This window comes from Mustela erminea, chromosome X, assembly GCF_009829155.1.
Source record: "Mustela erminea isolate mMusErm1 chromosome X, mMusErm1.Pri, whole genome shotgun sequence".
NCBI classification, from domain to species: domain Eukaryota; kingdom Metazoa; phylum Chordata; class Mammalia; order Carnivora; family Mustelidae; genus Mustela; species Mustela erminea.
The window spans coordinates 128,456,901-128,480,757 of NC_045635.1; the positions used below are offsets into that span (position 1 = coordinate 128,456,901).

At 66.9% G+C, this 23,857-nt stretch overlaps 2 protein-coding genes across 5 annotated transcripts; both read left to right on the forward strand.

Moving 5' to 3' along the window:
- The first annotated feature begins 1,901 nt into the window (after window positions 1–1,901).
- Window positions 1,902–17,671, forward strand: PLXNB3 (plexin B3). 4 transcript variants are annotated; one of them, XM_032330900.1, is made up of 36 exons: window positions 1,902–2,022; window positions 3,489–3,592; window positions 4,961–6,008; window positions 6,403–6,582; window positions 7,221–7,349; window positions 7,437–7,537; window positions 8,030–8,159; window positions 8,343–8,499; window positions 8,595–8,703; window positions 8,781–8,895; window positions 9,006–9,131; window positions 9,210–9,326; window positions 9,604–9,697; window positions 9,781–9,950; window positions 10,142–10,293; window positions 10,593–10,698; window positions 11,273–11,403; window positions 11,638–11,814; window positions 11,904–12,099; window positions 12,247–12,486; window positions 12,573–12,734; window positions 12,826–12,977; window positions 13,136–13,236; window positions 13,316–13,539; window positions 13,665–13,843; window positions 14,058–14,124; window positions 14,311–14,638; window positions 14,850–14,953; window positions 15,040–15,133; window positions 15,463–15,641; window positions 15,823–15,983; window positions 16,191–16,338; window positions 16,535–16,599; window positions 16,675–16,750; window positions 16,861–16,935; window positions 17,234–17,671. In XM_032330900.1, exons 3-36 carry the CDS (start codon window positions 4,974–4,976, stop codon window positions 17,336–17,338), a joined length of 5,685 nt encoding a protein of 1,894 aa, XP_032186791.1. In that variant the 5' UTR covers window positions 1,902–2,022; window positions 3,489–3,592; window positions 4,961–4,973; the 3' UTR covers window positions 17,339–17,671. The 4 variants fall into 4 exon arrangements, with proteins under 4 accessions (XP_032186791.1, XP_032186793.1, XP_032186792.1 ...); XM_032330902.1 differs by having other exon boundaries at window positions 15,859–15,983; XM_032330901.1 differs by having other exon boundaries at window positions 3,510–3,592.
- A 1,485-nt stretch (window positions 17,672–19,156) lies between these two features.
- SRPK3 (SRSF protein kinase 3) lies at window positions 19,157–23,827 on the forward strand. Its single transcript, XM_032330480.1, has 15 exons — window positions 19,157–19,230; window positions 19,318–19,448; window positions 19,623–19,731; window positions 19,864–19,951; window positions 20,140–20,227; window positions 20,610–20,716; window positions 20,796–20,961; window positions 21,062–21,087; window positions 21,769–21,898; window positions 22,020–22,256; window positions 22,371–22,471; window positions 22,840–22,947; window positions 23,017–23,086; window positions 23,167–23,259; window positions 23,401–23,827. Exons 1-15 carry the CDS (start codon window positions 19,172–19,174, stop codon window positions 23,583–23,585), a joined length of 1,698 nt encoding a protein of 565 aa, XP_032186371.1. The 5' UTR covers window positions 19,157–19,171; the 3' UTR covers window positions 23,586–23,827.
- The last annotated feature ends 30 nt before the right edge of the window (window positions 23,828–23,857 follow it).

A 23,857-nucleotide genomic window follows, 5' to 3' on the forward strand; every position in this document is an offset into this window, starting at 1 on the left:
TACATAAAATATATAAAAAAAAAAAGAAGCCCCAACCGCTGGTAGCCCCGGGGACACCCGTGAAACGCCCAGTGGGATGTCACCATCCCACACCCACAGAACTGACGGGAAGGACTAAGGAAAAGCCCGAAGCACGCGCGGCGGCCAAGATGGGGTGAACAGAAGTAAGTGTCTGTGTGCTGGCTGCTGTGGGACACCAGCTTGGAACACGAGCCCCCTCCAGGCCCAGCAGACTCCGAGTGCACACGGCCTGGGGACCCCCTGAGCCTCCTTCCAGCGTCTAGGACCCTTGCACTCGGCAAGCAGTCAGCGTCAGCACAGCACCCCAGGGGCTCAGACCAGCAGAGGCTGCCTCCCCGCCCTTCCCAAAGACCCTGATAAATGCGAGATCTGTGGGGATCGACGCAAATACATCTCCACAGGGCCGTGGGGAGGAGAAGGATTTCTTTTCTTCAAGGTAGGAAAAATGTTCTCACTGCTGAGCTTGAAGACGTGTCTTTCCTAAGGTCACCAGGACACATGCGTGTTAGGTGTAGAGGTGGATGGACAGATGGGGTTGGGGAAAGAGGGCCAGATGCCTATGGGGCTGCTGAGGGACGGTCCTTCCGGTCCTATGGTCCAGAGTCCTTCCCCCCACGCCCCCCCCACACACAGCGGAGGAGTCCTCCCCCTCCTCAACAGTCTGTCCCTCCAGGAGCTTCTAGATCCCTCCTGTGCCGCTTCTTGGCCCCTTGGAGGGTGCATGGATGGAGGCAGTCACATCTATGTCCACATTTCCTGGGTCTTCAGGATCTGGGTCATTCACCTCCCCCGACACCCTTGGTCTCCCTTCCAGGTCCCCTCTAGTGACCCACTCTCGTTCCAGTGTTCCAGTCACCCCGGCCTGTGCTTTTTATGCTAAGAACCCAACAACTCCGTTGGCCATCTCCTCTTGCCTTATGGACCCCTCAGTCCTCCTGTCCTTCCGCGCGCCACCCACCCCCACCCCCACCGGCACCCCCGCCCCCGCTGCCTCCACCCCACCCAACACTAGGTCTCCAGGATTCGGCCGCCTCCACCCAGGGCCACCAGCTTACACTTGTCCAAATTCAAAGCTATTTACAAGGTCATGGTGACATGATTCCAGGTTCTCCCTCATTTGCTCACCTCCACACCCAGCTTGACCAAGGCTGTGCTCCAGGCAGGGCACACGCCCATGAGCCCATCACCTGCAAGCCCTCTCCTGCCCAGCGCCTGCCTTGGTTCACGGTTCAGGGCCACACCACCTGGTGGTTAAGTGCAGGGGCCCTGCAGTCGACTCTTAGCCTGGCCACTAATAAGCCGTGCAACTTTATGCAGGTTTCCCCCAACCTCCCGTGCCTCAGTGTCCCCACCTGTGAACTGGAGGAAATAACTGTACCCCCTCCGGGGTCATCAGAAGGAGTGAATGAGTTCACGTACACAAAACACTTAGACCAGCCCTGGTTGCCAGGAAGACATCAGTAGGAGCAGAACTGTGTGGTTCAAGGTCAGCTTAAATCTCACTTCCTCTGTGAAGCTCTCCCTGAGACTTGGCTCCCCTCCTTGGGGCCCCCTGTGTCCGCCCTCCACAGGTGGGCTCTTCTGGCCATGGAGCCTCATCTGTTGGCAAGCAGTTCTGCCCCTGAGGCCCCGGAGACTCTTGAATCAGGTGGCGGTGGGCTGCATCTCTTTGCCACCGAAAGGCACTTAGTGGAAGGCTAGGGAGCGCCCTGCTACCCTACCTGCCCAGCTGGGGGGCGCGACCCCGCTCTCACCTGTCCCAGCCAGGTGTGCATGGCCGGCCCTGCGTCGTGCCCACCATGGCCGGCAGAGGGCAGCAGCGCCCTGCCCTGCACCGTCAGGCAAATGGGCGGGCGGGGAGGGGCTGGGCCGCCCTGCAGGCCCCGCCAGGATAAGTCGGGTTGGGCGCGATTGCATTGTGGGGACGGAGGCTGGGGCTCTGCGGGGACGCACTTCTGGCACTGCCAGCTACTCTTCAGCCCCTGCCAGCGGCCCACCCAGGTAGGAAGGAGCTGGGGTCGGCGAGGGTGCGGGGTGCGAGGGCCGCTGGATCTTGGGGCGCTGCCTCGGGACGTGCTGGGACCTGGGAGAAGCCCAGGGTCTGCAGAGCCCACTTGCCCGACAGAGCAAAGGCCCTCAGGCACCAGTCCAAGCCCTGAGACCCCAGCTCCTGATGCCTTAGGGACATGCTCCCCCTTGAGGCTGTGGCCCTGGAGGTGGGAGGGAGGACCCCCAGGCTTTTAACCCCAAATGGGAAAGCTGGCAGGGCTGGGGGCCAGGGGCCCGGCCCAGGGTAGGGAGGAGGCCCGCCTGGCTCCCCACCCCCACAGCCACCCAACCGGCCCAGCCAGGTGGCAGTGAGCCCCACGGCTGCCACCACCTCACCCTGGAGCCCAGAGCCTGCTGCTGGAGCCTGCTACAGCCATGCACCATGGAGAAAGCACGACCCCAACCCGAGTGCACCTGCCCCAGCACCCCAGGCCAGGGCCCCTAGCTGTGCCTGCATCATGTGCAGATGGTGCCCTGGGGGGTGGGCAGGACAGCCAGCTGCCACTCGCCACTCCCTTCCCCATCCCAGTCAGCACCCCAGGCAGGGAGGGGAGCCTGAGGCCCATCCTGGGATGGTGTTTCCCCGGGGGGAGGGGGAAGGGAACAGCTGGCAGCCAGTTGCCATGCCTGAGCCAAGCGCAGGGTTCCTGGGGGCCACGCCCCTCACCCCGTCCAGGGCCTCGTCCAGCAGCATCCTCCGGAGCAGGGCCGTACCTGGCACGACTTTCTAAGTCCCCTGAGGCGGGACTGGATGGAGACAGGTCGCCTGCTCTCTGGCCAGTCATATTCCGGGCCAAGGATGTGGGATGGGGGGAAGAAGTTCTCCTGGACGGGCTGCCTTTGTCAGCGCCTCCCCGCCCCCAGCCTGGACAAAGGCAGGCATTGAGGGCCAGGACTGGCACTTCAACCGGGCACCAAGGCTACCAAGGCTGAGGCTGGCGTTGCAGGGGCTCAGCATCCTGACCTTCCCGGCGGGGGGGCCTCAGTGGCCTACCCTGTGCCCTTCACAGGGACGGGGGGTGGGGGGAGGGACACAGAGAGGAGCCCGCTGGCTGGCACGGGTTGGGAGTGGGGTGGGGCTGGCTGTGTGGGTCTCATTTTTCTGGCTGGAAGAAACCATGTCCTTTGTCCCCAGGTCCCAGAGGGTGTCTCTCTGGGGGTGGGGAGAGGCAAGTAGCCCCCTGGCCAGAAGAGCCTGGGTGGGGTTAAGAGCACCAGATAGTGAGTCCGGCCCCGGCCTGCGGACAGAGAGGACATTGTCGGGGTGGAGGCAGGGCTGCCTTGGCTCAGCCACCACGGACAAAGCTGCCAGCTGTGGGGGAGCCCAGCCACCCGGCCCTTGGCCCCCCTGGCCTCCCTCCTCCCCCGGGGCCAAGCCTCAGCAGTCTCCCTCCCACTCTGGACAATGCCCCCCACAGCCGTCCTGTGCCTGTCACCAGTGCCCTGGGCCCGCTGAACGGAGAAGCGCCTCTCTTGGTGCCACACCTCCCAGGAGACCCCTCCATTGCTCCCCTCCAAGGTGGTAAGTGCCCGGGGCCCCTATCTGCACAGACGCTCCTGGGAGGGGCCAGGCCAGGCCAGCCAGGCAGTCCCAGGGAACTTCCACCCCCTCAGCCACAACCCCCAGAAACTGCTGCCGATATCCCGGGGTGAGAGGAAATGCCCCCATCCCCAAGCTGGGCCTGACCTTCCTGTCTGTGTTCCCAAGATAAGGGGCCTTGGGGCCTCCGTCTGGGCCTCCATCAGGGCTCTGCCTCCAGCCCGCCAAGCTGCAGGGCCCTGAGTGACAGCAGGCCTAACGCTAACCCGAGCTCTACTGAGGGCCTGGCTTTTGTCCCCTTCTCTGTGGTCCTGTACCCAGGGGCCCTGCCCGGTGTGGGGTGTCTTTCTGTGCTGGTCACCTCGGCAGCCAGCTGGGGTCCAACGGTGCCGAGCAGGTGCCGCGGCTAATGGCTCCTGGCTGGGATGTGGCCCGCAGGGGCCCCGCTCAAGCCTTCTCAGGAGGTCTGGGCCCCCCACTTGGCCCTCTGCAGATACCTTTAGTCTGAGCTCTGAATGGCTCCACGTGGAGAGGCGGGGGTGCCCATGCCTTGCTCCCTCCCCCTGACCGTCCTCTCCTTAGTCAGGCTTCCCCCTCTGTTCTCTCCTGCCACCCCATCAACACCCTCAGGGGCTGGGGCCCAGGCTTGCCCCTCGCCCTGCACCTTGTGTTGCTTTTCCATGCCCCCCCATTGCCTGCCCCTGTCCCCACTCCGCCTGGCCCTCAGGTCTCCCCCAGCCCCTGCTCTGACCGCCTCCCAGCCCTCTAGCCTACCGTTCTGTGGCTGCCTCAGTTTCTCCCTGGCTCTCTCTCCCTCCCCGGCACTCATTCTCCCTGTGGCATTGGTTCCTCCTTACAGCTGGCCCTGCCTGCCCAGGGCAAGTTTTCTCTCCCTGCCCTTCATGTCCCTTGTGCTGTGGCTGTCCCCCTCCCCTTGTACGGTGGCCTTGCGCCTCTTCGTCCTTGTCCTGCCCCCCCACCTCTCTGTCTCCGCCCATCAGAGCCTCCTGCTTCTCCTCTGTGCTGTGTTCCTCTGCTGCCCTTTCCTGTCTCTGGCACTGCCCTTCTGTCCCTCGGAGTCCTTCTGTTCGTGTTCCCACGGCTCTTCAGGGTCTGCCCCCTCCAACAATCTAGACGTATAAAAAGGAGATGGAAGCCATTCTTTCCCTGGCACCCGTGTGCCCCGTGTGTCCCCCCCTCCCTTGGACTCTCTCTCTCTGCTCCTTTTCTGTCTCCCTCGGTCTCTTTCTCCGTCTCCCTTCCGTCCGGATCTGTTGCTCTTCCGGATCGTTCCCTCCCTCCCTCGTGCTCTCTCCACCCGCTCTTCCCTTGGCTCCGCTCTCCCCGCAGGTGCCCGCCCGCGATGACGCCCTGGGGTCCCTTGGGGCCCCGCCTCCTGCGGGTGCTTCTGCTGTGCCTGCCGCTGCTGCCCCCGCCGCGGGCGCACCGCTTCTCGGCCCCCAACACCACGTTCAACCACCTGGCGCTGGCGCCGGGCCGCGGCACGCTCTACGTGGGCGCCGTGAACCGCCTCTTCCAGCTCAGCCCCGAGCTGCGGCTCCAGGCGGTGGCGGTCACCGGGCCGGTCTTCGACAGCCCCGACTGCGTGCCGTTCCGCGACCCGGCCGACTGCCCGCAGGCGCGGCTCACGGACAACACGAACCAGCTGCTGCTGGTGAGCGGCCGCGCGCAGGAGCTGGTGGCCTGCGGCCAGGCGCGCCAGGGCGTGTGCGAGAAGCGCGGCCTGGAGGACGTGGCGCGGGTGCTGTACCAGGCCGAGGACCCCGGCGACGGGCAGTTCGTGGCCGCCAACGCCCCGGGCGTCGCCACGGTGGGCCTGGTGGTGGCCGCGCCGGGCCGGGACCTCCTGCTGGTGGCCAGGGGCCTGGCGGGCAAGCTGTCGGGCGGGGTGCCGCCCCTGACCGTGCGCCAGCTGGCCGGGCCGCAGCCCTTCTCCAGCGAGGGCCTGGGCCGCCTCGTGGTGGGCGACTTCTCCGACTACAACAACAGCTACGTGGCGGCCTTCGCCGACGCCCGCTCGGCCTACTTCGTCTTCCGCCGCCGCGGGGCCCGGGCGCAGGCCGAGTACCGCTCGTACGTGGCCCGGGTCTGCCTGGGGGACGCCAACCTCTACTCCTACGTGGAGGTGCCCCTCGCCTGCCGGGGCCAGGGCCTCATCCAGGCCGCCTCCCTCACGCCCAGCGCGCTGCTGGCGGCCTTCGCGGCGGGCCCTGGCGGGGCGCGGTCCGCGCTGTGCGCCTTCCCGCTGGCCGAGCTGGACGGCAGCATGGAGCGCGCGCGGCGCCTGTGCTACACGGCCGGCGGCCGGGGCCCCAGCGGCCTGGAGGAGGCCACCGTGGAGTACGGGGTCACGTCCCGCTGCGTCGCGCTGCCCGCCGTGAGTGCTCACCCCGCTCACCCTGCGCTCGGCTCCTGCTGTCTCTCTCGGCCTCGTCCGGCCGGGCTTGCCTCTCTGTCCCCATCTCTCTGCACCATGTCTTGGCCGAGGCAGGGACTGCTATCTGTTAGCCCGGGCTGCGGGGGGCTGGGCACTGCCGGGTGACAATCCTAGTCGGAGGGTGTCAAGGAGGAGCGGGCTCTTAGCGGCTCTTTTAGTCTTTCTGCCTCTGCAGCATCTGCTTGTTCTGCCATGAGGCTGGGACCCTGACCAATCTGCCCTGCCCCCCGCAAGGCTCAGCGGCCCTACCCTCTGGCCTGGGCTTGCTCTCTGCCCCGGGGAAGGTGCCTCCTGCCTCTTGCCGGGACTGATCCTCCCCTCCCTGCCCATCCAGGACTCCCCAGAGTCATACCCCTGCGGTGATGAGCACACCCCTAGCCCCATCGCTGGCCGCCAGCCCCTGGAGGCCAAGCCCGTGCTGCAGCTCGAGCAGCCCATCAGCGCTGTGGCAGGCCTCCAGACAGACGGGCACACGATTGCTTTCCTGGGGGACACCCAGGGTCAGCTGCATAAGGTAAGGTAAGGGGCCTGCCCTGGTCCCAGACCCCAACACCAAGGCCTCTAGGCTGCTGGGCAGGGCCCACCCTTGCTGCTTTAACCGGGTATGGCCCGGCCCTGCGGCGGCTCGGGGAAGCCCCAGGTACCTTGACCTCTCAGGCTGTGTCGCGCCAGCTGGTCGAAAGGCCATGCCGCACATGGGTGGCTGGCCGGGTGCCACCTCCTGGGGCTCCTAGTTGCAGAACTTAGGAGGGCTGCCCGGGCTCCAGCCGATGGTGGGAGCCGACAGTCAAGTTGGGCAGGGATGCCACAGGCGGGGAGTGGACAGTGCCTGGTCCCAGAGCCAGTCTGGCCCCAGAAGCCTCTCCGAGGCCAAGCCTTGCCCCCTCCTGCCCTGCTTAGCTCCCTGCAGCTGCCCTCCTGCCCCGGCACTGAGGTCCTTACCCAGAGTGGCTGGGTGACAGCAAATGGGGGAGGGGAGGGGAGCCATGCGGGAGGCCTAGGGGCCTGCCCCACCCTCTGGGGCCCAGCCTGGCCTCCCTGGTATAGCAGGAAGGAGAGCTGGCCCTGTGGCACAGGAGGCTCCCCGGGAGCCCCACCCGAGAGCAGGGCGCATGCCCCAAGTCTTGAGAGCAGGCCTTGTCGTCCCTCCAGGTCTTTCTCAATGGCTCCCAAGGCCAAGTGTACCACTCCCAGCAAGTGGGGCCTCCGGGCTCAGCCATCAGCCCAGACCTGCTGGTGGACAGCAGTGGCCACCACCTGTATGTCCTGACAGCCCAGCAGGTGAGGCTTGTCCCTGGGGGTGGGGGTGGGGGCACAGGAGGCCCGAGGCCCAGCGCCTACTACCTCTGCCCCTTGCTGCCCATCCAGGTGGACCGGGTGCCTGTGGCTGCCTGCCCCCAGTTCCCTGACTGCGCCAGCTGCTTGCAGGCTCGAGACCCGCTGTGCGGCTGGTGTGTCCTCCAAGGCAGGTGAGCACAGGCCCGGGTCCGGATTTGGGCCAACAGGTGGTGTATGAGGGGAGGGCGCCCTGGAAGCAGCCTCAGGCCTGCCAGGAGGCCAGCTCAGCTTCCAGAGATGGAGGTACAGGGCCACTGCCGGAGCCCCTCCGTCCTGCCCCACACGGCGCAAGCTGCTGTCTTCTCATTACCCAGCCCCACTCCCTGGTCAGGCCCCTGCCGCCTCTCCCAGGTGTTCCCATGCCACTTCTGCTCCAGGAACCCCTTATGGCAACCCTCCCCTCCACAGCAACGGCCCCCCCTCTTACTCACGGTCCAGGCCAAAGCCTGCACTTTGGCTGCGAGGCCCTATCTGCTTGGCCCAACCCTCACGAGCACTGTCCCTTTCTGTCCCCCATACCCGGGTAACGTGCTCCAGCTGGGCCATCCTCCCGGCCCTCTCGCCACCCATTGCCTGGGGAGCCTGAGACCCACATGCCGACCCAATGGCCCGTGGCCCTACAGGTGTACCCCCAAGGGCCAGTGTGGGCGGGCAGCCCAGGCCAACCAGTGGCTGTGGAGCTACGAGGACGGCCACTGCCCGCACGTCCAGAGCTTGCTGCCAGCCCACCGCCCCCGCCAGGAGCAGGGCCAGGTGAGCTGCCACTGCTGCCCACCTGTGGGGGCTGCCCACAAACTGCCCCCATCGTCTTCCTCCTCTCCCGCTGCCTCTGCTCCTACCCCGCTGTGCCCGAGCTCCCTCTCCTTTGCTGACACCCACCACATCCCCCTACCGAGGAGCCCCTGCCTGCTCTGTTTTCCTTGACGTGTGTCCCAGGTCACCTTGTCTGTCCCCCGGCTGCCCACCCTGGCCATGGATGAATACTTCCATTGTGCCTTTGGGGACTATGACAGCTTGGCTCACGTGGAAGGGCCCCACGTAGCCTGCGTCACCCCTCCCGAAGACCAGCTGCCGCTGAACCCTCCAGGCACAGGTGAGGAGCCCCTGGGGCCGGGGGCCAGGGGCCGGGGCAGGAGCTGGAGGGGCAGGAGCCCCGTGACCCGCCCTGCCACCACCGTCCCCTCCCAGACCACGTCACCTTGCCCCTGGCTCTGATGTTTGAGGATGTGGCCGTGGCTACCACCAACTTCTCCTTCTATGACTGCAGTGCCGTCCAGGCCTTAGAGGCGGCAGCCCCGTGAGTGCTGGGCCTGGCGGCTGGGGAGGGGTGAAGCCCATAGGGCGCCCGGCCTGAGCATACCCCTGCCCCTCCAGGTGCCGTGCTTGTGTGGGCAGCCTCTGGCACTGCCACTGGTGCTCCCAGAGCAGCCGCTGTGTGTATGGGGAGCACTGCCCTGAGGGCGAGGACACCATCTACAGTGTCCAGGAGGTGGGTGGGCCCCGCCCCGCTGCCGCCGCGCACCCACCGCGCACCCACCCCATGTGTGCCCTGCCCAGCCCCTTCTCCTGCCAAAGGGCTAAAGTGTCTCCGTTCCGCAGGTGGATGTCCAGGTGCGTGGCCCAGGGGCTTGTCCCCGGGTGGAGGGCCTGGCCGGTCCCCTCCTAGTGCCTGTGGGCTGGGAGAGCCGTTTGGCCCTGCGTGTGCGGAACCTTCAGCATTTCGGAGTGAGCGGGGGAGGCAGATGGGGAGGGCTGGTGGGGGGCGCTGACCGCGTCCAGGGTCCTGACAGTGCCCACTCCCAGAGCCCGCCTGCCTCCTACCACTGCTGGCTGGAGCTGCCCGGGGAACTTCGAAGGCTGCCGGCCTCTCTGGAGGAGATGGCGGGGGACGTGGGCCTCATCCACTGCCAGGCCCAGCAGGTGTGTGGCCGCCCAGCAGCCTCTCCTGCCCCTGGCTGCTCTCTGCGGCCCTCATGCCCCCACACCTGTTGCCTCCCAGATTGTTCTTTGCCCTCCACATCTTGTCGTCCCTCACAAGGCAGGCTCTGTGCACCCCAGCCTCTGCCCTAGGCTTGCAGTCCGGTGGGAGACGTGGGCACTGAACTAGGGCACCCATTCTGGGAGGAGTGTCCTGGAGGAGGCAGGGGTCAGGGTTGTCCGGAGTTGGGCTCGGCCTGACCCCACCCTCTTCCCATAGTTCCGCCCCTCCATGGCGCAGCGGGAGCTCCCGGTGCCCATCTATGTCACCCGGGGCGAGGGCCAACGGCTGGACAACGCCCACACTCTCCATGGTGAGCTTGGGGGCGGCAGGGGCGGGTAGGACTTGGTGGGGGGCAGGGGGCGGTGCCTCAGCGCCCTGCCTGACCTTCCTCAGTGACCCTGTACGACTGCGCCATGGACCACCCTGACTGCAGCCGCTGCCAGGCAGCCAGTGGGAGTCTGGGCTGCGTGTGGTGCAGCCACGGCCAGCCTGCCTGTCGCTATGGTCCTCTGTGCCCCCCTGGGGCCGTGGAGCTGCTGTGTCCCACTCCCAGCATTGACACAGTGAGCCCCCAGCCTCCTACCTCCTCCCCGTCAGCCCCGCCCCTCCCCCTCCCACTGTACTAACCCCACCTGGGTCAGACCCACCTGCTCAGGCCCCCAGGCCCCGGCAGCTCAGTTCCGCCCCAGGCTGGCTGGTGGGGTACCCCCATGGCAGAGCAGATGTGGGTTCGGGCCACCCTTCCTTGCTGCAGGTCGAGCCCCTAACCGGGCCCCCCGAGGGCGGCTTGGCCCTCACCATCCAGGGCTCCAACCTGGGCCGGGACTTTGCTGAGGTACAAGATGCCGTGAAGGTGGCTGGCCGCCCCTGCAGCCCGGAGCCCTCTCTCTACCGCACCTCTGCCCGGTGAGCCATCCAAGCTGCCGGCAGCTGAGGGACGCCCTCCCGCCCAGGGAAGCCGTCAGAGAGCGGCTACCCAGAGAGAAGGGGAGCTTGCAGCCAAGAAATGTGGGCCTGGGTCAGAAGCGCCAAAGGAAGATGAGCCCGGGGAAGGAAGTGGGGGCTGGCAGTGAGAGGAGGTGGCAGCGGGGTAGAGGGGGGAGTTCTGGGCGGTGGCTGGTGGGCGGGTGGCCCCCGGCTCCTGCTGAAGACGGGCCTGGTCCATGGGAGGAGCCCTGAGCAGCTCCCAGGCCTCCCTTCCCCAGGATTGTGTGTGTGACGGCTCCTGCCCCCAGTGGCACCACAGGGCCCATCCAAGTGGCCATTAAGAACCGGCCACCAGGCATCTCAACCCAGCATTTCACCTACCAGGTCAGCACCCACCCCAGAGTGGTTCCCACGCGGGACATAGGAGGGAGGGGAGGAGGGAAAACTAAGTGAGGATTTCAAAGTTGGCCCCAGGTAGCAGGAAGAGCTGGCATGTGTCCAGAAGGAAAACCAGGTGATCTGTCTGAGTGATCATCCCGGCCACCGAGTGGAGGACGGGCCACGGACACCAGTGGGACCGTGGAAGCAGCCAGTGTGGCATGCGGGTGGGACCGAGGGAGAACGGGGACACCTTGAGGCCGAAGCCGGGAAGTGCAGGGGGGCAGGGCAGAGCAGTACCAGGAGTCCGGCAGCACCCCAAGTTGGCCATTGGATCTCAGGATTTAGAGTTCGGGGGGGGGGGGGGCTGGGAGGAGTAAGCTGTGGCAAAGGAAGAAGCCGTCCTGAGGGGCAGAGACGCAGTGAGGAGAGACAAGCCCCTCTCAGGGCAGAGGAGAGCTTCGAGGCTTCTGGGAGGAGGGTGTGGTCAGCTATGGCCCACGGAATAAAGCCCCCGCACCTTGGGGCCCAGAGCCTAAGGGAGCAAGTGTCCGGCACCCCAGCCTGCTCTGTCCCTCAGGACCCCATCCTGCTGAGCCTGAGTCCCCAGTGGGGCCCCCAGGCGGGGGGTACCCAGCTCACTATCCACGGGCAGCACCTTCAGACAGGGGGCGACATCAGTGCCTTCGTGGGTGAACAGCCCTGTCCCATGTGAGTATCTCTCCTGTCAGCTGGGGTTATCCTTGGGGGCCTCATTACCCCCTTGTGTACATGGAGGCAGTGGGCTCAGGGCTCCCTAAGGCTCCCATCAAAGTCCAAGAGAAACGGCCACTTTGCCCTAATGGTCTCTGCCCTCACTGAGGGAGGCAACGTAGGTCTCTGGTTGGGTAGCCAGGCCTGGGCTAGAGCTCAAGATGCCAGAGCCGTTCGCCCCTGCCCCCGCAGCCAGGAGCCGGTGTGTCCTGAAGCCATCGTGTGCCACACCATGTCCCAGGCTAGCCCAGGAGAAGCTGTGGTTCGCGTGGTCTTCGGCCACGCCCAGCGCACGCTGCTTGCCAGCCCCTTCCAGTACACGGCCAACCCCCAGCTTGTGGGTGCTGAGCCGAGCGTCAGCTTCCGGGGGTGAGGCGGCCTCTGCTCCTTCCCCGGGGAGGTGGGGCTGGGCCGGGCTGCCTGCCACCCATTTGGCTGCTGACTGCCACCCAACGCAGGGGCGGGCGGCTGATCCGCGTCAGGGGCACCGGCCTGGACGTGGTGCAGCAGCCCCTGCTGTCCGTGTGGCTGGAGGCGACAGCAGAGGTGCAGGCGCGGGGAGCCCGGCCCCCAGATCCCAGCCCGAGGAGGAGCTGCGGGGCCCCTGCCGCGGCCCCCCAGGCTTGTATCCCGCTCGAGGGGGGCTTGCTGCAGGTGAGCACCCTACCGGCAGGCAGCGGGGCCGGTCGCGCCTGGGGTGCGGGGGCACGGGGTGCAGATGGGGGGCCATTTCACGCCCCCGGGAGCGAGCGAGGAAGCCCCAGCTCACCCCTCCTCATCCCGGGTCCCGCTGCCTCGCAGTGCTCCACGGTCTGTTCCGTCAACTCGTCCAGCCTCCTGGTGTGCCACAGCCCCGCCGTGCCAGACGGGGCGCGCCTGCGGCGGGTCTTCTTCGCTCTGGACAATGTGCACATAGACTTCGCCAGCGCCAGCGGGGGCCAGGACTTCCTGTACCAGCCCAACCCCCGTCTAGCCCCCCTCAGCCGCGAGGAGCCCGCCCGCCCCTATCGTGTCAAGCCGGGCAACGTCCTGGATGTGGAGGTGAGCGCTTCTACGGGCCGCCTCTGCGTGGGGACCACGGGCAGCCCCCCGCCCCCCCCCGCTCAGGCCCCTGCTTTCTGTCCCAGGGCCAGGGCCTCAACCTGGGCATCAGCAAGGAGGAAGTGCGCGTGCACATCGGTGACGGCGAGTGCCTGGTGAAGACACTCACACTCACCCACCTGTACTGTGAGCCGCCACCCCGGGCCCCTCAGCCCACCAACGGCTCGGGGACCCTGCCGCAGTTCGTGGTGAGGGGGGGCTCCGGGCACAGAGGTGGCTGGGCACTAGGGCCCCAGAGCCCTCCCCCCACTCAGGAGCCCTGCCCACCCCCCGCCCCAGGTTCAGATGGGCAACGTGCGCCTGGCCCTGGGCCCTGTCCAGTACGAGACCGAGCCCGCCCTGTCTGCCTTCCCTATAGAGGCCCAGGTGGGCCTGGGCATGGGCGCTGCCGTGCTCATCGCCGCCGTCCTGCTGCTCAGCCTCATGTACAGGTGAGAGGCTCCTCCCCGTCATGCCTGTGCCCACCACCCTCCTCACTTCCAGAAAGGTGCACCAAGGCCGGCCTCCACGCCCCAGCCACCCTGGCTTGGTGGCCTCGGGCTCCCGGCCGGCTCGGGCCTGTGGCTAACACCTGATCCCTGGGCCGCAGGCACAAGAGCAAGCAGGCCCTGCGGGACTATCAGAAGGTTCTGGTGCAGCTGGAGAACCTAGAGATCGGTGTGGGCGACCAGTGCCGCAAGGAGTTCACAGGTGGGGAGAGGGCAACAGGGAGGGGGACAGAGGACCCACCTGGGCCTGAGCCCACACATCAGTGCCTCCTGGTCCGCAGACCTGATGACCGAGATGACTGACCTCAGCAGCGACCTGGAGGCCAGTGGGATCCCCTTCCTGGACTACCACACCTATGCCGAGCGCGTCTTCTTCCCAGGGCATGGCAGCTGCCCACTGCAGCCTGCCCTCGAGGGGCCTGGGGAAGACGCCCGCCGTGTCCCCGTGCGCCAGGGCCTCACGCAGCTCTCCAACCTGCTCAACAGCAAGCTCTTCCTCCTCACAGTGAGGGCTGTGCGGGCGGGCGGGGGCCTGGAGGGGTGCAGGCCGGGCCGTGCGGTGGGGCTGGGTGGGCACAAAGGCAGGGCGCTGCGTGGGGCGCCCCTGAGTGCCAGCGCCCTGCCCCCCAGCTCATCCGCACCCTGGAGGGGCAGCCCGGCTTCTCCCAGCGGGACCGCTGCCACGTGGCCTCCTTGCTGTCCCTGGCGCTGCACGGGAAGCTGGAGTACCTGACCGACGTCCTGCGGACACTGCTCAGTGACCTGGCCGCCCACTACGTGCATAGGAACCCCAAGCTCATGCTGCGCAGGTTGGCGTGCCCGGCCATGCACTCCAGAAGCGGGGTGGGGGGTCTCCCCACGGAGCAGGGGTGGGTGGGGCAGGTGGGAGGGAGGTAGACGGGCCTCCTTACCAGGAACAGGGGGCACAAAGGGCTGACAGGTGGAAAAGCTCAGCCCAGGGCCCAGGGCGGGGGTGGGGGCCCTGCAGCACCCCCTCTCTGACCTGGGGCCCACTCCCGCCAGGACAGAGACCATGGTGGAAAAGCTGCTGACCAACTGGCTGTCCATCTGCCTCTACGCCTTCCTGAAGGTGAGGGTCAGCCCGGCTGACGCCTTCTCCCCTCAATTCCTTTCCCAGCTGCCACCTGTAGCCCCGCTGACCTGGGCTCCCTGTTCCCCCAGGGGCCCTGGGGTGTGAGCCCTCCGGGAGGGCTGGGTGTGAGGTTGGGCCGGCCATCATCCCTGCGAGCAGCCTGTCCCGTCGTGCCCGCTGCAGGAGGTGGCCGGGGAGCCGCTGTACCTGCTCCTGCGGGCCATACAGTACCAGGTGGACAAGGGCCCCGTGGACGCCGTGACGGGCAAGGCCAAACGGACCCTGAACGACAGCCGCCTGCTTCGGGAGGACGTGGACTTCCGGCCCCTGACGCTGATGGTGTTGGTGGGCCCCGGGGCCAGCGGGGCAGCAGGGAGCAGCGCCATGCAGCGCGTGCCCGCACGGGTTCTCGACACAGACACCATCACCCAGGTCAAAGAGAAGGTGCTGGACCAAGTCTACAAGGGCACCCCCTTCTCCCAGAGGCCCTCAGTGCACGTCCTAGATCTCGGTGAGAGAACCTACCCGCCCATCCCTGCCTGGGGCCATCCCCACCTGCAGGTGCTCAGCCCTGCACTGCCCCGGCAGGGAGGGGGAGGGAGGCTGGGGGTGGGGGTGGTTGGGGGGAAGAGGGGAGCTTGGGCCCTGTCACCCTGAATGCACCACCAGTGCAGCCTCGGGGCACAGGCTGCAGGCTCACTGGCTTCCCCGGGCGCCCCCAGAGTGGCGCTCGGGCCTTGCTGGCCACCTAACCCTGTCCGATGAGGACCTGACCTCGGTGACCCAGAACCGCTGGAAGAGACTTAACACCCTGCAGCACTACAAGGTGCCGGGCGGCCGGGGGCTGGGGGGTTGCCCCCGCCTCCGCATCAGCCAGGGAAGGAGCCCAGCCTCCGCTCGCCTTCCCGCCAGGTCCCGGACGGAGCCACCGTGGGGCTCATCCCACAGCTGCACAACGGACGTGCCGTCTCCCAGAGCCTGGCCCAGAGCTGCCCCTTGGGGGAGAGTGAGTCTTATGGCCCCAGGGCTCAAAGCAGGCAGGTGGGAGTCCCAGTCCTGCTGTCCACCTTGCCTGGGTGTCCCCCACATCTTGCCAGGGGGCGAGCACAACCTCTAGGCTAGGCCAGGGACCTGAGGCGGACGAGGGCAGCAGCTCGTCCTGGCTGGGGAGCTCTGGGACCCCGGGGTGTTGAGCTGAGCTCTTTTCGCCCCTGCTCTCCGCGTCTCCCGCTGCCCTGCCTCGCCTGGCTAGGTGAGCGGGTTGGGCGTCCCCAGCCAGTGGTGTGGGACACGAGACAGGGGCTGAGGACTGAGGCCAGACTTCTGGGCCCTCAGACGTTCCCATGCTAGAGGACGGTGAGGAGGGTGGGGTCCGCCTCTGGCACCTGGTGAAAGCCACCGAGGAGCCAGAAGGAGCTAAGGCACGGCGAGGCAGCCTGCGGGAGCGGGACCGGGAGCGGGCGCGGGCCAAGGCGATCCCGGAGATCTACCTCACCCGCCTGCTGTCCATGAAGGTTGGTGTGGCTGGGGAGCTGCGCTGCAGGGGAGCCCTCTGGTTGGAAGGGCCCATGGGGATGGGAGCTGGGACTGAGCTGGGAGGAGGGTGTGGTCCTGAGAGCTAGTGTGGTAGCCTGAGTCCCCGGAGCGTGGCCCTGGCCCGCACCGGCCTCCCACAGCGCGCCCCCTGCCTTCCAGGGCACGCTGCAGAAGTTCGTGGATGACACCTTCCAGGCCATCCTCAGCGTGAACAGGCCCGTGCCCATCGCCGTGAAGTACCTGTTCGACCTCCTGGACGAGCTGGCGGGCAAGCACGGCATCGAGGACCCGGAGACCCTGCACATCTGGAAGACCAACAGGTACCAGCGCTCACGCGGAGCTCGAAGGACAGGCGGAGCCCGGGAGGGTAAGGCCGGCCGCGCTGGGGGCGGGGCCGCAGGTCCAGGACGGGAGCCCAAGCTTGGTGGCATCCGCCCTGCGTTTCTGACATGGACATGTCAGACAGCCCCCCGCGGGACTCGGGTACAGCACGGCCAATGATGCGCGCGGCGGGCCTGTGTCCCCAGCCTGCTGCTGCGGTTCTGGGTGAACGCCCTGAAGAAGCCACAGCTCATCTTTGACGTGCGGGTGTCGGACAACGTGGACGCGGTCCTCGCCGTCATCGCCCAGACCTTCATCGACTCGTGCACCGTCTCCGAGCATAAAGTGGGCAGGGTAAGCGCAGAGCTGGCATCGGCAGCCCGAGGCCCAAGGAGGAAGGGCTCAGGGAGGAAGCCACAGAACTCTCCACAGAACTCCCCGAGCCGGGCTGGGGAGGTGGGCGGGCCGCGGGGCACTGGCGGTGCGGTCAGGGGCGCAGGGCCGGAGCTCCCCCCGCCTCCCCGCTCAGGCCCACTCCTACCCGGAGCAGGATTCGCCGGTGAACAAACTGCTCTACGCCCGCGAGATCCCTCGCTACAAGCAGATGGTGGAGAGGTGAGTGTTGGGACGGCGGGGCTGGGGGGCGGGGCTTCCCGCCTTGCCCGCCCCTAACCGGGTCTCCGCCGCCAGATACTACGCCGACATCCGCCAGAGCTCCGCCGCGAGCTTTCAGGAGATGAACTCGGCGCTGGCTGAGCTCTCCGGGGTAAGGCATAGCCCAGGGGGCACAGCCCTCCGCCTCGCGGTGCGTGCGGGGGTGGGGGTGGGCTTTAAGGTCCGGGGCTGAGCCTCACCCCTCCAATGTGCGGTCCCCAGAACTACGCCTCTGCTCCCCACTGCCTGGAGGCTCTGCAGGAACTGTACAAGCACATCCACAGGTATTATGACCAGGTGAGGCCCGGCGGCCGGGAGGGGGTGGGGACGCCCCCTGAGCCCGGAGGGAGGCCCCGGAATCTCCCTGGGGCTGGAAGGAGGTGTCTAGACCCCTGTGGGCAGAGGAGAGGAAGGGCGCAGGTGGGGGCAGAGCGGCGGCCTCCATCCAGATGCCCGGGGAGGCCTGGGTCGGCCCCCGCGATCCCTAAGCCACTGCTGAGATGGTCCAGGGCTGCCCAGCCCTGGGCTACCCAGCCCTGGGCTCCAGGCTGAGGGCAGAGGTCTCAGACAGGGCGCCCTTCTGTGCCCTGGGCAGATCATCAGTGCCCTGGAGGAGGACCCCGTGGCTCAGAAGATGCAGCTGGCCTGCCGCCTGCAGCAGGTCGCCGCCCTGGTGGAGAACAAGGTGACTGACCTGTGAACACCGAACCCCACGGACACCTGAGGCCCAGCGGCCCCGGCAGGAGCAAGCAGGAGCCCCCAGCGCAGTGCCTGAGGACCCCCAGTGGGAGCCGGCAGCTGAGGAGGGGCCGGCGGAGAGCGGCTGGGGTGCTGCCCGCCAGGGGTCTCCCTGAGGCCTCCCCCTCCACCTGCCCCTCGCCCCCCGCATTGCCCCACCCGGACTATTTTCTAATTTATAGTAATCCTCACCTCTTCCCCCCACCTCCCCACTGTATTTATTTGCTTGCTAGAGAATCACATCTGGAAATAAAATAGAAATACATCTTTTTAGAAAAAGCCCAGTCCCCAGCCCCTGCCTTTGCCTGCGCAGTGCTCCCCTGCTTGGCCTTCCCCTCCGCCCCATGGCTGCGACTTGTGCCTGAGGAAGAGGAGTCATCCGGCGCTCCCAGGCCTTGCTCTCCCCTCTCCTCCCCCGGCCCACCCCCCTCCATGTATGCCCACCCCACCCTACCAGTTCTTTCCCGGCCCAGGGCTGACAGAACCAAGCATCTCCTACCTTGGGCTAAACACAATCACTGCCAAGGCCCCTCTGCTTCTGACTCCCTGACAGTCCCCAGCTGGCCTCCTGCCTCCACACTGTGCCCTCTGTTCCCTCCTGGCCACAGCCAGAGTGCTCTTTCTAAAGAGAAAAGTGCCCCTCAGCCTTCATGGGTCTCTCACACCAGTGCCGATGGGCGCTGGGTAGGACCCGCAGCTGCCCAAGGCCTCCCCATCTCTCCCCCAACCCCAGCCACTCTGTGGCCCAAGAGGTCTCCGGTCCATAAGGCTATAGGCCTTGCACCAGCCACGCCCTGCGCCACCCCGAAGCTCACCCACCCCTTTCTGGAGAGCTGAGTCTTCCTGGCCCCCTGTTAGAGCCGTGGGCTTGTTGGGTCGCCGAGGACAAGCCCAGGGTGAATGGTTCCCTGTGCCTCCCACAAGGAGGTGGAAGGGAGGCCGCACGGTGTCAGCGCTAGGGTCCTGAGTGGGCAGGTTCCCAGGCTTTGACACTGTTCAGGCACCTCTGCTGGGAGGGACCAGCTGCCTTCAGCTCATGTCCCTGACTCATTCATCCAGAATCCCCAGTGACAGCACGTTCAGGGAGAAGACAGGGACCTGCCTAACGGGTCAATGACCATGGGAGAAGTGGGAACCCCACTGAGAGGGGACAGGGAATGGGGTACCCATGGGAATGGGAAGAGTCACCTCTGGAAAGGCTACCACAAGGGCCAAGCAAGAAGCCAGATACTGTTCCAAAAGTGTCACTGGTGCTGTAGGGCATATGCAGGGCGGGCCGTGGAGGGTTCCACCTGAGGACCAGGTTTTCCACTGCCCCCCTCAGCTGACTCCAGCTCTGGAGTGTGGGGACTCGTCCTGGAAAGCACGTTGCTGACACGTCCCCACTCAGTGGGCCTCCTCTGCCACCCCTGGGCCACAGGGGCTTAGCCTAGGGCCTGGGTTGCTACATCCTCGAGTGGGTGTCCCCCTAGGGTCCGTAGGAGGTCCCCCTTGGTGCGGGGGCTGAGTACGGAGCGGTTGTACTCATCCCCGCCACGGCCCCCTAGGCCAGCCCCAGGGCGGAGGCGGCTGGGGGGCGGCTGGGAGGCGGCTGGTCCTGGGGGCCAGGTTCTCCCGGGCCATGGTGGCCGCACCGTCTCCTCCCCGCCACATACCTTGCCCACAGCCGAGCAGCTGGGAGGCTATTTATAAAGGCGGGTGAGATCAGCGGCCGAGGCTATAAATGCGCGGGCCGCAGCCGGGCCCCACAGGAGCAGCCGCCTGGGGCGCGGGAGCTGCGGGCCGCGCGACCGGGATGAGCGCCAGCGCGGGTGGCGGCGGCGGCGGCGGGGACAGCGGCAGCAGCAGCAGCAGGTAGGGCTTGGCCCGGGCGCCCGGGGCGGAGGGTGGTAGGGGGGCTCGGCGCCTTGGCCGTTTGCCGCCCGCTCACCCCACCCGCAGCTCGCAGGCCTCCTGCGGGCCTGAGTCCTCGGGCTCCGAACTCGCCCCCGCCGCGCCGGCGCCGCGGATGTTGCAGGGGCTGCTGGGCTCCGATGACGAGGAGCAGGAGGACCCCAAGGACTACTGCAAGGGTGAGGCCTGGCCTCGGGCGGCAGGCCGCCGGACACAGGGCAGCCCGGGAGGAGGAGGGTGCTGAGGCCGGCCCACGTGGGCCAGGGAGCCGGCGGGGCTGGGCTCTTCCGGGCCACCCCCCTCAACCAGGCAGGCTCCACCGCCCACCCTGCCGTCCGGACTCCCTTCCCCAGGCGGCTACTATCCCGTGAAGATCGGGGACCTGTTCAATGGGCGGTACCACGTGGTGCGCAAGCTGGGCTGGGGCCACTTCTCCACAGTCTGGCTCTGCTGGGACATCCAGTAAGTGGCCCTTCGCCCCCACCCCAGGGCCCAAGGGCCCGCAGGGAGCCTGCCCCTGGGCTTGGTTGGGGCCACCGTGATGCCCCGGGGATCCCGCCGGGGCGGCAGCCGACACAGGGCTTGGTGTCGCAGGCGCAAGCGCTTCGTGGCCCTGAAAGTGGTGAAGAGCGCGGGGCACTACACCGAGACGGCGGTGGATGAGATCAAGCTCCTGAAATGTGTGAGGCGCCGCCCCCCGGCTCCCGGGCAGGGCGGAGCTCCGGCGGGGCAGGCTCCAGCTGGCGCCACCCGGGAGGACCCACAGCAGGCCAGGGAGGGGGAGAGGCGGGCGGGAGCGCCTCGGGGGGGTGCCTAAGGGAGCAGCCGCTGATGGGCAGCTTAGAGCTATTCAGGGACCCTTTGCTCCAGGTCCGAGACAGTGACCCCAGTGACCCCAAGAGAGAGACCATTGTCCAGCTCATCGATGACTTCCGGATCTCAGGGGTGAACGGAGTCCGTATCCTTGTACGATGGACAGGTCGTGCGGCAGCAAGAGCGCCGGCTCCTGCCATCCCTGCCGCTAGGGCCTCCGTCCCCCCGACCTACACGAGGGGGGCTTGCGCCTCCCAGGGACACTAGTCTACAAAAGCCCACCACTGCTTTGGGGGCCTGTGTTCATGTGCCTGGGGGGAGCGGGGGCTGGAGGACCAGACTGACACTGATTACCCATCAGGCCGCCGCGGCGGCGGTGTCCTCTCTCAGAGACGAACACAGGAGGCACCATCCCAACGGGCACACCTGAGAGGGACAGGGACACTGCACTGACACTAGAGCCTCGGGTGGGTGGGGCCCGCGCCGCAGCTGTGGACCTGCCGGCCACCCTTCACTCCTGGCCCCAGATGTGTGCATGGTGCTGGAGGTCCTGGGCCACCAGCTCCTCAAGTGGATCATCAAGTCCAACTACCAGGGCCTGCCCGTGCCGTGTGTGAAGAGCATCGTGAGGCAGGTAAGCGCCAGGGGCCCCGCAGAGGCAGGGCGTGACGCCAGCCGCCCGGCCGCTGAGGTGCGGGAGGGGCTCTCCCCAGGTGCTGCACGGCCTGGACTACCTGCACACCAAGTGCAAGATCATCCACACGGACATCAAGCCCGAGAACATCCTGCTGTGCGTGGGCGACGCCTACATCAGGCGCCTGGCCACGGAGGCCACAGAGTGGCAGCAGGCGGGGGCCTCGCCCCCATCCCGCTCCACAGGTAGCAGCAGCCTGCATGGGTGGATGGGGGGGCGCTGTGGGCCTCCGCCCCGGCCTGAGTCTCTGTTCCTTTCTCTCCAACACCCAACCTGCCCCTCCAGTCAGCACTGCCCCACAGGAGGTCTTGGTAAGTTGGGGTGCCCCTCTTTCCCTGGGCCTCATCTCCCCATCTCCTCAGAGCTCCCTCCTCGGCCTCTCTGGTCCTGCTGCCTCCCTACCTCCCTGCCCCTCAGGGATGCAGGTGATGCGCGGGGTGGGTCACAGTCCCTGAACTGCTGCTGGGGACTTCTGGGCTTGTCACTGCCTCGGTACAAAGACACGGTGTCTCAGCCAGAAAGGGCCCAGGCTGCCCCCAGGAGAGGCCAGCGCCCAGCCAGAGGGAGGTCCCTTGGCTCCTCCCCAAACTTGAGCTCTGGGGAGCAGAATGGGGGCAAGGAGACAGGAGGTGGGCTGGAGTTGGGTGGCACCACGTATGGTCATCCCAAGTAGTCTGTGGGGAGGGGACCTGGGGAGCTCAGTCGTTGGGCGCCCGCCTTCTGCTCGGATCATGACCTCCGGATCCTGGGATGGAGCCCCACATCGGGCTGCCTGCTCAGGGGGAAGCCTGCTTCTCCCTCTCCCCTTCCCTGCTCGTGTTCCTGCTCTGTCTTTGTCAAATAAATAAATAAACCAAATCTTTAAAAACAAAGTAGCTCTGGGGCCCGGAAGCCTGGGCCCCCATGAGGCAGGCAGGCCACAGGCAGAGGCTTGGGCTACTCAACGGACCTGCTGGGAGGGAGGACCGGGGTGACCCTGGCTCTACTGGCAGACCGGTAAGCTGTCAAAAAACAAGAGGAAAAAGATGCGGCGCAAACGGAGGCAGCAGAAGCGGTTGCTGGAGGAGCGGCTGCGGGACCTGCAGAGGCTGGAGGCCTTGGAAGCGGCAGCCCAGTCGGAGGGTGAGCTTGTGGGTTGGGGGGGGCAGCGGGAATCGCCCGTCGGGCCAGTGCAGTACCCCCACCCGGGGTTGGCAGGCCACAAGGACCATCAGCTCCGACGGTGCCTCTGCCCTCTCTGCAGATGCAGGCTCGAGGCTAGAGGGAGGCAGCGGCTCCACCTCCTCCTCCGGCTGCCACCCTGGAGGGGCCAGGGCCAGCCCGTCCCCTGCTTCCTCCTCCCCCGCCGCGGGAGCGCGCGGCCTCAGCCCAGGCTCCCAGACCTCAGGCTTCTCCGGCTCGCTTTTCTCTCCTGCCTCATGCTCCATCCTCTCAGGCTCCTCCAACCAGCGGGAGACCGGGGGCCTCCTGTCCCCCAGCAGTAAGTTGAGTAGGGCCTGCAGCCGGCTTGGTTTTGGGGGTGGGCAGGCAGCTGGCAGGCAGGGTGGTGGTGCCCGGCCAGCTCAGTCTCTCCCCACTTCTCTTCCTTCTCCAGCACCGTTTGGTGCCTCGAACCTCCTGGTGAATCCCCTAGAGCCCCAAAACGCAGACAAGATCAAGATCAAGATCGCAGACCTGGGCAACGCCTGCTGGGTGGTATGAGCTGGCCCAGAAAGCAAAGCCGGGCACCCTGCTGTGAGGGCAGGGGCGCGGGGCAGACCCCAAGGAGCCCGTTGTGGCCTACAGTGCCACTCGACCGACCCCAGGGTCTGCCTCGTGACGCAGACCCAGGACTGAGCCCTGACCGGCATCGGTCCCATCCAGTCAGCAGAACCCACGGCAAGGGGCGGGATCACTGGGAAGAGGCCGGTCCCTCTCGGGACCTCTGGGGACCCTGAGGCTCAGAGCAAACCTCACTGAGCTCCCTGGGTACACGGCCCAGAGGTGGTAGGAGATGGTGGGGGCCGGCGGGGGACAGGCCAGCCATGGCCCCAGCTCCTCCCCAGGGCTGCCCTTGCCTCCAGCACAAGCACTTCACTGAGGACATCCAGACTCGCCAGTACCGGGCGGTGGAGGTGCTGATCGGAGCAGAGTATGGGCCCCCGGCCGACATCTGGAGCACAGCGTGCATGGTACGCACCGGCCGCCCCAGCCTCGGGCCGGCCTGCCGGCCCGCAGCCTCACCTTCCCCCCCCTTCCAGGCCTTCGAGCTTGCCACCGGTGACTACCTATTCGAGCCTCACTCTGGAGAGGACTACAGTCGTGACGAGGGTAGGCAGAGGCCAGCCCTGGGCTCATCCTCGGGGCCTCCCGGCTGCCCAGCCACCTCTCAGCCGCCTCTCTGTCCACAGACCACATCGCCCACATTGTGGAGCTTCTGGGAGACATCCCCCCAGCATTCGCCCTCTCGGGCCGCTACTCCCGGGAGTTTTTCAACCGGAGAGGTAGGGCCGAGCAGGCTTAGTCCACCGGGCTATAGGAGACAGGTCAGGGAGCACAGGCCCCCGAGCGGAGGGAGGACTGCATCCCAGGGCCAGAGGCCTCCCTGGCAGAGCCTAACCTGCAGCCCGTGGACCCGCCCCCAGGACAGCTGCGGCACATCCACAACCTCAAGCACTGGGGCCTATACGAGGTGCTCATGGAGAAGTACGAGTGGCCCCTGGAACAGGCCACACAGTTCAGCGCCTTCCTGCTGCCCATGATGGAGTACATCCCTGAGAAGCGGGCCAGCGCCGCCGACTGCCTCCAGCACCCTTGGCTCAACCCCTAGGCCCCACCCGGGCTCACCCTCAAGCCCCTCCCAGTGCCTTCAGGGAAAGCGGGACACCTCCTGCCACCCCCAGCTGCCCTCCTCCCCGCTACTGGGCGTCAGCTTCCTCCCGGCCCCACCGCAGGGCAAAGAGATGCTGGAGCCAGGCCCAGGGTTCGGAACTCATTCTGCCCCTAACCCTCACCAAGGGCCCCTAGTGGGAAGCGTGCGCATTTCTTTTCTTAATAAAGTGTGAACTGAAATGTAGGCATCCTGGAGTGACAGGAGCACAG

Excerpts from the sequence above, each read along its gene's own strand:
- PLXNB3 (XM_032330900.1), top strand. The coding sequence starts at position 4,974 with ATGACGCCCTGGGGTCCCTTGGGGCCCCGCCTCCTGCGGGTGCTTCTG. Across the intron at positions 10,699-11,272 it reads CCCAGCATTTCACCTACCAG|GACCCCATCCTGCTGAGCCT; the intron begins GTCAGCACCCAC and ends TCTGTCCCTCAG. Across the intron at positions 15,134-15,462 it reads GAGCTGCCCCTTGGGGGAGA|ACGTTCCCATGCTAGAGGAC; the intron begins GTGAGTCTTATG and ends CTGGGCCCTCAG.
- SRPK3 (XM_032330480.1), top strand. The coding sequence starts at position 19,172 with ATGAGCGCCAGCGCGGGTGGCGGCGGCGGCGGCGGGGACAGCGGCAGC. Across the intron at positions 19,732-19,863 it reads TGGCTCTGCTGGGACATCCA|GCGCAAGCGCTTCGTGGCCC; the intron begins GTAAGTGGCCCT and ends TTGGTGTCGCAG. Across the intron at positions 22,257-22,370 it reads GGGCCTCCTGTCCCCCAGCA|CACCGTTTGGTGCCTCGAAC; the intron begins GTAAGTTGAGTA and ends TTCCTTCTCCAG.